This window comes from Myzus persicae, unplaced genomic scaffold (assembly GCF_001856785.1).
Source record: "Myzus persicae strain clone G006 unplaced genomic scaffold, MPER_G0061.0, whole genome shotgun sequence".
NCBI classification, from domain to species: domain Eukaryota; kingdom Metazoa; phylum Arthropoda; class Insecta; order Hemiptera; family Aphididae; genus Myzus; species Myzus persicae.
Genome location: NW_019102237.1, coordinates 25,250 through 36,906, shown reverse-complemented (window position 1 = coordinate 36,906; position 11,657 = coordinate 25,250). Strand labels below are relative to the sequence as shown.

The window sequence follows — 11,657 nt, the reverse complement described above, 5'->3', positions numbered from 1 at the left end:
CCATCCGTTTGGTCTAGCATTTACGTACGTAATTATTTGTACCTGCTATCTATCTTGTACTTCCTATCCCTTAACTTGAAACTTCAATATGAATATGCAATTATAAATTAGCCATGGTTGTATGCATAAAAGTTTTTTATTTTATGATGTAAAAAAAAAAGTTATCAGGTACATTGATTTTTACATTAAACACAAAATATTATTAATAATTATCTGATATTGAATAAGCTATTGAAAAAAAAATATACATAAAAAGGAACTTGAATTGTATTACTTATATCTATAATAGGTGGATCATTATTTGCAAGTTACTAGTATTTTGGATACAGAAATTATATTATGGACAATTTAATTAAATATTTAATTGATTTTTAACATATGTATTTATAAAAATGTATTAGTCTTACGAATATTAATCCTAATAATGTTAAATACATAAAAAAATATGACATCTTCAGAATTTGTTTAGTTTACATTATTCAATAAATGTAATAATTTGAAATAAAATATTTTTCAAGCTTTAGTATAACATATTGTATAATATTAGATGGTCATTTAAATGAATTACATTTGTAGATGAACGAGAATCAATCGAAAAAAAAAAAGGTTTTATTTACAATATATAAAGAATTAGGATTGAAAATAAAAAATTGTCGATCAAAACAATCAACAATTACCTAAGTACACAAACATTACATACCACCTCCAGTTCTTTCTTGATATATCTCAACAACATCACCATCCATCATATCTAACGATTTTGGTGTATCATTATCAGCGATACGTATACCATCATATACAAAACGCAACTCATCCTTATTGGAGTGACCAAGTTTCTTACAGTATGTCGTTTTCATACGAGCAAATGCCACATCAGGTTTTAAACGGAAATGTACTTCGTTGGAACTGTCGCTAGTTATGACACGTATACGAATGAATTCAGAACTTGGAACTACCGATCCATTGACAGCAGATGGCAATTTGCTCGACTCTTGTTTACCGGTCGACATTTTTCTATAATAAAATCACAGTCAATAGAATTAATAATAAGTTGAAGTAAACATAGAAAAATACTAAAATATTTAAGATATTCTAGTGTTCTACAAACGATTATGATGTTTATAAGATTTAAAATTAAATTAAGTACGTTAATTTAGGAATTTTTTTTTAATCATACAGTAAGCATACCTATAGTGAACAATTCAAAACACACACCTTGAGTAGTTCCAAATGAAATCGAATTCGATCGACTTTTATGGCGTTCCGTGCGGCAACACAGTACAATAATATTATGACTGAAACAGAAAAATCGCTGGACGTTTCGAAATCGACGTTCACACTTGAAGCAACAACAAGAGATTTACAAAAACGGACGATCTACGACGTCACGACAGGCGCATTCCTCGACAGTAATAATGACGCCCAAACAAAATCGATCTCTACAACAATCGACAATCGTACAACGCCGGCGGCGTCGGTGGCGGCGTCTCTACAACGGAAAACCAGTGTACACCGTACTCGGATGTTAATGCCGAAAAATAATATTATAGCAACGAATTGTCACGAAACATTTTGAAACCGATTTTAATAATATATTAATTGATAATATTATTATTGTTTAAAAACTAATACTCTGCCGGAGACTTTTTTTAAAAACAAAAAGTAGACACAATTTTTAAACATTCACGACGAACGACGCGCCAGTTGGCAGTTTTGGTCACACTGCGCGACGTCTTGATGCCCGCCGAAATACGACGTAGTTCATATTTTCGTTCACATGTGATGTTTTCGACTTTAACCACAAACTAGCCCGCGACGACGGGTGCGCGCACGTCGCACCAAACGACATACGTCCGCCGGCGGGTCACGCGCTGACGACGGGTGCGCGCACGTCGCACCAAACGACATACGTCCGCCGACGGGTCACGCGCTGACGACGGGTGCGCGCACGTCGCACCAAACGACAACGTCCGCCGGCGGGTCACGCGCTGACGACGGGTGCCCGCGCCCCGCACGTCGCATCGGACGATTTGCGTCCGTCGGCGGGTCACGCGCATAGAGTCGTGAGATACGAACGCTTTGCCGCCACACACAGATCTTGACATTATGTACGATTTTGTAAAATATTTAATTTTTTTTGTAAAAATATTAAACATAATATCGCTGATGCGGCGTTGATCCGAAATCGTGAAGCCAAGACGGATGATGTACAATTATAATAGTATCATTTCATTTTTCTCTCCGTTTTTTCGGCTTCAAGCTTCAACTCCAATGCGCGGCGTAGGTAGACAGAGAGGACACCATACACCAATCTAACCTTGTCTCCGTCTTACAAATGCACAACATAGCAAATTGTCAGTTCTGAATAATTTATCAAACTCTATCGCGTTTAATCTTACAGTGAATTGCCCCAACATCAAATTTAAAAATAAGAATATTAAGGCCGGCCGCTTTAAACTTTAAGAGTAAGCTTGGGCAGGCAACTGTTTTTGAACTGTTGTAACTATATAAATTAATTTTATCCTATAAGACTAACATGTATCTATCATAATATAATAATATTTATTTATTGGGACGTTCTTTACATCCTATATATATATATATATATATATACATAAAATAATTATACATCAAACACACGCTATATAGGATATTGAATATTGGCCAATACAAAATAAACACACTCGACACTTTTCGACCTGTCCAAATTATTACTTTTTATTAAAATGACAGTTATAGTTATCATCAATACGAGCAAACTCGCCAATACATTTTATTAACAGGCATCTTCCAAGACAGTAAAGTACTATTTTCAATTAAATTATTTTGATTTTGATTAATACAATTATACCCAAACGGAAACAAAGACCACCGTTTGCGTTCCAGACTCGGGTATAAAATATGATTTTTTTCCTACCTTTTCTGTGTTCCGATTTCGTCCTAATGTATTCTAGGTAAGCGTAAAATACATCTGATTTGGGCACAGGTTTATTTAAATACTAATTGGTTTTTGATTGACAAGTTTACCTCATCTCTGTGTTAACAGACAGGGGAAAAAACACTTGTTAAACTGTCACTTCTAATTTTACGAGCCTATAATAGGAAATAATGTATTAATTAACAATATGTATATAATCAATAATCCCAGTCACCGGTACGGCGCGAGTCGTAGTGCAGTCGCACGACAAACCGATTACGGCGAGATCGACCAGGGTTCGATACCGTGTGACCTGGCATAAAATACAAAATAATAAATAAGATTTCTTCGGCACACTTGCATATCAGCAGTGGTAAATAATAACTCGTGCAGCAACACCAAAGTTGTATGATTTTTTAAAAATTTTTTTTAATATTTTCTTTTTTATACTGTTTCATAAATGTTGCACGTGCATTGGTGTAATTTATTATATAGGTTGTGATGCCGTAGACCGCCCATTACGTCTTATATCCAAGCCGATTAACGACGGTCAACTAAAATGTACCTACACGGTTTCACCCGAACGGACAGACGTAAATTGTGCCCAACGAAGGGAAAAAATTGTAAATCGCGTCTGATATTTTCCAGGTACAAATTTCTATACAGGTAGTTAATAGAAATATGATTATTTCTATAGCCCAATTTTTTACGATAGTCAATTGTAATTAGCATTGCCCGCAGAGGACACCAAGAGAGGCAACAATCACTGTCCTCCAAAAATGATTTTGTGGTTTACTTGAAATAAATAAATAAGTTCATAAAAATGGAGAAAATTAATTTTGTTTTAAAATAAAATAATTTAGGATTTATAAATTATTTTAAATCTTTTTTTTTATGTTATTTTATGCAGTAAAGAATAATAATAATAATAAGTGGCTTGGTGAGGCATGGTCGTACGCTAAATCTGCGGCGGCGCTCTGAGCGTACGTACCGCGCGGGCCGTCGTCGTAAGCACTCGGATGGGTGACCACCAGCATTTTTAACAACAAATCCCTGAAACACATACAAAACTTGTTCCAACCAATCGTTCCTCCCTCACTGTACCAGGCTAATGACTTTAGTGGTTGAAGCTTTAATCCAAATAATAAAAAAATCTGGTAAATTGTATAATAATATAGAGTTAATATGATTTTAAGTTATATTATATATTATAAGGCTTATCCGACAATAAATGAACAACAGTATTAATATATACAATAGATACCGATAAATTCAAGGTAATTTAGATACTAAAGGTGCAATTTACTATACCTATTTTAGAAACCACAATTTCCTGGGTGCAATTTATCATAGTATTTTTACGACCTGCTCAATGTGAGCGCGATTTATAAGTGCCCACATACGAACAGTGTGTATGTTTATGCGTACCTACCGGACGTTGTATGCATGCCAACTTCGCTTTGCTCATAAGAACGGTCTCGTAATTATTATAAACACTTACTTATATAGACTCAAGCCATAAGCACTATATTATTATAAGCAGAGAAGCAACTAGGATCATTTACGCGTGGGGGAAATTCTAAAAATACGTCCAATTTTAGGCATTTTGGTTAAAACATAAAAAAATAATATTTCAATATTGTATCAACTAGGTATAAATTATTTTAAGTATTGAAGTTCCAATTATATTAAAATGCCGTGTATAGGATTTTATGTTAAAGTAAAACTATCCCTTGTTAAACTTCTTTGTAGACTTAAGTAGGTACTTAAATACCTACCTAATTATTTGTGCATATAATGTATAATATTATGTATACAATCATTGATACACCGTTCATTGAAATATTTTGATAAGTCATTAAAGTTATTGTGAATCAGACATTTTAACGAAAACACAGCATCAATACATGTCTGCCTTTGTTCAGAACCTCAACAATTATAGTATGTCCATATATTACCTATGTGAATCTATGCATGATCTTAATGTTTTTGACATTTTGACTGATACCTGGATAACCAAATGACATTACAGTTTATTCATTACAGTTCACAAATCACAAATGACATACGTCATACAATGAAAAATGACAAAAGACAAAATACTGCATTTATGATTTATTATTGTGGTAATTTGTTCTATTTTCGCTACCCGGCTTATAGTAATTAATCAAATAACGACGATTATTATTTCATGCTGTACTTATGTGATTTAATATTTTTCATTTTCTTTCCATCACCCGATGCGAAATAAAAATAGTGTTTTAACTTCTAACACCTAACACTAACTATAGGCACATATAAAAATTACTCCCGGGGAGCAATCCCCATCTTCACTCCCCTAGTTCCTCCTCTGATTATAAGTGTTGTTTGTCTATTGGTCGTGCATGCATGCAAACTTCATACCGTACGGCGTACATACCTATTCATTTTGTTGGTTTCGCGGTCATCAAGTCGTCATCTCAGTCTCAATGTCATGCGCCGTCTTCCGCCAGCTCACATCATAACTTGGTCGCGTCATCTTCATTACCACGGTGTCGTGAGTTTTCCGTCTATTTATTATTATCTTATATTGTGCATTATTATTTTCTCTGTGTATTTTACTAACATTAGCTTATGCAATTGGTTATTCATTGTATTCTAGAGATGTATTGTCAGTTTACTTGAATACCACTAAATCATGTTTAATGAAGTACCACATTCGCTCACTATTGATTCGTTAAATGTTCGACAGTAATGAAAATATTGTAATTTGTACGTAATACGTCGGGAATCACTCATTTGCGTAAAAAAATATTAAATTTGGATACAGCCTATTTGCTCAAAAACAAAAAAAGGTATGTTTTCTTCGACTGCAGTCTATTTGCTCTAAATTTATTACCTGTGTATACATTTTACATTAACGACTTGGTTCAATTCATATATTTTAAAGACGCAACAAAAATTTAAAAAAAATTTAAAATAAGCAAGGATATCAAACTTTAATTGTATTAATTTTTTTTTTTTAATAATATCTTTAATACTTATTTTTCTAAACAACAATCAATAATAGGTATTGTTGCTGCCGCAACATATTATTATTACCATTTACTATACATTTATACATAAGAATTAGGGCGCTCTCACACGTACACACGCACATTACAAACACATCATTATCAATTATCATCATTATTATCTGTTATTTTTGCATTTCCAATTTTTGTGTCACTGTGATTTATTTAAATCACCACACATATTATTAAATATTATTTTTTACTTGTTCGACCAGCAGGGTCAATATTATCTACATACACTTATTATTATTATTGTATAGCAAGCCAGAAGGCTGCTAATGCCACTTTTTGGTCATTTGATTATTTTATAAATTTATTATACAAAAGTTACCCGTCATACCATTATAGCCATAAGGGCTTTGATTTATTATTTATATTATATTTTTATACCTACTGTGTTGGTGTGATTTTTTATATATTTGTATCATTATTATTTAGATTTGTACTATACATCAACTAGTTAGTTACCAGCAACCATTGTTACCATTTATTATTTACACACAAACACATACACGCATACACATATAACACACACACATCATTACGTAGCTCATCAGTATTTGCTCGGCGACCCCGTCCACTGCCGATCGAGCTATTTTCATCACTACTCATTTACATAAATCACCGGGCGTCCTAATCATATCATAAACACTCAGACTTTTAGTTATTACATTTTGGTGACCGAGTCCACGACTTACTATTATTCGTACTCGGCCTGTACAGGTATAGTTATACATTTTTTTAAAAATCATATTATAGTAATCGTTAATAGTGCGCATTCATCATATATAAATTATAGGTAATAAGCTAATATATTTTCATATTATGTCTTGGACAGTCACACACTTGCATATGCTGCAGTTAAATTTTGTCTTACAATCATTTTGCTGGGCATGTTTTATTTGAAAACTCCACTGTTCAATAGCGATATCCGATAACTCAGTACCTACATATCGTCAACATAATACAACTGATATTCAACTTGTTTCCAGTCTGTCTACACAATAATATACAAAATTTAAAATCTATAGATTTATGGAAAAAACTGATAAATTTGAGTTACAAATGTGTTTAAAATATACGAATTAAAACCAAGTCATTAATGAAAATGTTTACCTACACATGTAAATTTGGGGAAAATTGACTGTCGAAAAAACATAACTTTTTATATTTTTATCTCAAATAGGTTGTACCCAAAACAAATTAATTTTTTTGATACAAATATTTAACCCTCATTCGTCGTCGTCCAATTATTATTAGTTCCTAGAACCACTGTTTAGGATCGAAATAGACGATCGGATTTTGAAGGCTGGTCGCCATGTCATCCTAACGTGGTAAATACGCCGAAACCTACGAACTTGCGAACTGGCCAGCCGGCGAAAAACTTAACATTCTGTTTGCCGCGATCTATAACTCTATAAAATGAAAAAGCGGGTAAGTGGATGTCACTCTGCCGTACACTCGGTGTAGAGAAGGTCGCTGTATTAAATTTAAATTCAACATTATAATATCATTGTACCTAACGAAAAACGATCGTGAGAGGAAACGGTATGTCAGTCTATGATATTTTATATTATATTGTTATTACTTATTAGTTATTAATTATAATTAATATGAAAACCGGTAAGTTGAATCAGTATTATTTTTGAGACATTTTGTCAAAACTTTAACTTGAAATGATTATAAAACAAAAACGTGGATATGTATTTTTAATATTTTTCAACTGCTATTGTAACAATATAGGTAGGTACTAAAAGTTTTGTATTAAATTTTGATGCGTTTTGATCAAACCAATAATATTTTATCTACATTGTAGATAGAAAGAAAACTAAAAAAATGATTCAAAATATTTTGAAAATTTTATCAAGTATATGAATTGATAAAATAAACATATGGTGTAAATGTCCAGTGTCTACAGTAATTCGTTTTTGAATTACAAAAAATAATGATCACACATCAATACATCATTGTAAAATAAATACATTCATCGCTCTGCTCAGGGTCTAAAATCGAACTGCAAAATCCTGTCGACTGTTTAGATTGTTAATCAATATTTTTATTTTTATTGAATTTCTGTGTTAGAGCTTGGACCTCTGTCTTTTATGGCCCTAAAGGAGCGATCAAGTTTCTCGCTACACTACAACCAGACTCCTTATTGTATTATATACTATTATACTATAGCCATTCATTACTTTAGGTGTGTGTTTCTAATTATTTGATTATTAGTTATGGCGGTATGGACTACCTCATTTCTAACTTTTTTAACATTACCATATAAACACTATTATAATCTTACTATGAAATTAGTTATTCCTTGCATTTTTTATGAGTAATTGCAGCAAATTTGTATACTTGTTGTAGAATGATGAAAAGTTACGATCAAAAAGATGTTTATTTTTGATTATATGAACATTATGAAGTTTTCTCTAAGCTAATCGAGACTACCTAATAGTTAAAAAAACCAAAATCAAAATCGGAAAAAATAAATACCGATAGCCAAAATCAGATAATATATTTTTGGTTTCAAGCCCTGCTTTGGATACATTTTGTTTTTTTTATATATAAATATAATGTACTATTATAAAAATTAGAGTGTTGGTAATTTGGAACTTAATCACATTTAGGACAATGATACAATAACTGCAGTATGCATCAAAAATTTTAAATTGTAAATTGTTTGTGCATCTTAAAATACTCATAACTCGTTTTGAAATTAAAATAAAATAAAAAGCCTATAAGATGCCCTAGACAATAATCTCACCTTTACATTTTATAAGATGTCAATTCACTTTAATTTTTAAACTCACGGAGCTAAACGTGATCTGCCGAATTTGCTATGTTACGCACTTGTAAGGCGGAAACAAAATATGTTAATGTAGCGTGCTTTTAATTTTAATTTTTAACTCTTTAATACCCTGCCCTGGTATCTTTAGAGCCTCCCCTCCCAACTCTAATGGGTGTAGTAGTAATACCTACTTAACGATAATATCATGCTCGGCGTTACGTGCAGGTACATATTATTAATATCTATTTACTGCAGCAGATATTGACGTATTTAGGTGGGTGGTGGAGGGCGGTCACTCTGGGCGGAACTTTTGCAGGAGAGGCACATTCTTATTCAGCCAGTAGTTTTATACTTAAAGACACAGATGTTTTATTATATACTATATACAAATATACAATAGTTTAGTCGCTGTACAAGTGTAACAGGAATACACGACAAATTAAATAACTTTTGTTCTAATAAATATTTTAACAGTTTTTTTTATACATGAGTACATAACTTATAGACACCTGCGCTATGTGTACAGCATGTTCTTATTTTTTAATACTGAAAATCAAAAATTTAAAACTGTATAAAATGCTTTTTGGAAAAATTCAAAATAGCCGATTTGTAAATCTAATTTTCAGACAAATGTTGATGGTAAAAACGTTTATATTATAGTCAAGTTGTTTTTCTTAACAATTTTTTAAAATATCAATATTTTTAAACATATAATCTATGGTTTTTTAGTAGTGAAATAGTTTTGATGAGTAGAGCAGTGGAGTGGAGTACTGTTGTTCTGTAATACCTCAGGGGTACCGGAAGTAGGTACCTATGAGTACACCATAATGTTAAGTCGATCATCATAACTTTAAATACTAAAATACTAATAACTTATAAGCTACCTACTTATAAAAAATTTAATTTATATAGATTAAAATACTCTGAATGCAATTCTTCTTCGGAATATGAAATAAAAATGTTATGATGTGACTCAAAACAATAATATATAATATAAATGTTTGGGTTTGTGTTTGTAATTTACCGTTATTTTATACCTATAATTAGCTCAGTGGCGTGTAACATAGGGTCCAAGTGTTGCTGAGAAAACACCTTACATGATATCACCTACACTAGTCAACATCCCATGCGCACTACGCAGCCATTATCATTAGATTTCCTAAGAAAGTTCTAAGCACTGAGTCTGAGAGTCAGAGCACAATGTTTAGTTGTAGTTGTTAGGTCGTTTTTAGTTGTATTTCTAAGGTATAAATACAAAATATTATTTCATATTAATTACATTTTATATCATTTTCCTCTTTTTAAAATTATTATTACTATATCAAAAACTTAACAAACCTAACTTACAAAAATAAAATAAAATTCATATTTAGCTCATATTTTCATAGTTTATAATGCATGAACTTCCGGGTTCTATGCCTCATGTATCACCTGAAATACATCACTAATTAACATTTACTTACATTTATTCTGTAAAGTGTAAACGATTTATGAAATGCACAATCTGACTACAATAAGAGCTAATATCATGTAATATTATACATTTATACATACAAATTTAGCATTACATAATAAATAATGAATAAATTTAGTGATTATCACTTACTACGAATATTAAAACAAAAACATTGTACGATTATAGCGTCCACGGGTCGCTAATTAATGCACTGCACGGAAGTTGTTGCATTTGTGCATTTGCATTTTTTTTCTGCCTACTTATTAGATTTATTACTGATTAATCTTGAAAATCAATTACACGACACTACAAAAAGATATTAAAAGTTTATAATGCATATTTTTGCATGATCAGCGATTTTGTAATTTTAAGAGAATATATATTTCTGAATTTTACCATTTGTTTATAGTAGATTATTACGATGATTAGTGATAGGTATGAGTATATAATACATTTTGAAAATTTGGCAATAAAAAAATAAATAATTTATAATGTATACTTATCTTGGGTTTTCACTTAGTGTTATTGTATCGTGTTTATCAAATCCCTAGTTAACACACGATTATTAATAAATAGTTAATAGGCGTTTAGAAAAAAATATTTTTTTTGTAAAATATTTGTGCTAGTAAAAAGAAGAGTATGCTTATTATTTCAAACTTTTTAAGTGCAGTCAGTTCTAAGCTCTATATAGACTAATGATAAATAGTATATTTGTGATTCACGCACTTTCGAATAAAATATTGCAATAAAAAGACTCTGTGTAAGTTATAATAATCACTTCAAAGAATATTATAGAAAAACCATACGATAAAAAGCAATACACGCTTCATGGTATCACCTTGAACTCGTGACAGTAATTCAAATATGAAGAACAATACAACGACATAAATAGGGCAGAGGACTTGTAGGCTGTATCATTTGCATACTCGTCTTACACAGTCAATACTCAAAACAAAAGCAGAGTACGAAGCAAATACTTCAAAACCTGAGACTTAAATCCTTTGACCCGTTGACTTACTCAAAGGACACCACGATGAGGCGGCAATCACCGCCCTCCAAAAATAATTTTTTGTCAGGTTAATTTATGTAGTAAATATAATAATAAAAAAAATCAGGTAAATTATATAATAAAGAATTAATAGTTATATCATTATAAGTTATTAAATATCAGCATAGTAATGAGACATTGTCTTCACATATTCTGCCCTCGCAATAGTGTTGTCATTGTATAGTTATTTATTGAATAATTGAATAATTTTCTATTTTTTTTTTTGATTTGGTGTTTTGAATTATATGATGTTCATTTATAGTATTAATTTTTATGTAAATTTCAGATTTTAGCTCTAATATTGTATCCATGAAATTAAACGATTAAGCGGTAAACTTTCGGCTTATCCATTAATAAATGAACAACAGTATTTAAAATATATATAATAGATATTGATG

The 11,657-nt window shown here is 31.3% G+C and overlaps 1 protein-coding gene across 2 annotated transcripts; it reads right to left on the bottom strand.

The window, feature by feature from the left end:
- Window positions 1-232: 232 nt before the first annotated feature.
- Window positions 233-1,750, bottom strand: LOC111031620 (small ubiquitin-related modifier-like). 2 transcript variants are annotated; one of them, XM_022311648.1, is made up of 2 exons: window positions 1,189-1,750; window positions 233-1,014 (listed from the first exon to the last, which is right to left on the bottom strand). In XM_022311648.1, the coding sequence occupies exon 2, from the start codon at window positions 1,008-1,010 to the stop codon at window positions 693-695; it is 318 nt and encodes a 105-aa protein (XP_022167340.1). In that variant the 5' UTR covers window positions 1,011-1,014; window positions 1,189-1,750; the 3' UTR covers window positions 233-692. The 2 variants fall into 2 exon arrangements, with proteins under 2 accessions (XP_022167340.1, XP_022167342.1); XM_022311650.1 differs by having other exon boundaries at window positions 475-1,014; window positions 1,216-1,750.
- Window positions 1,751-11,657: the final 9,907 nt, after the last annotated feature.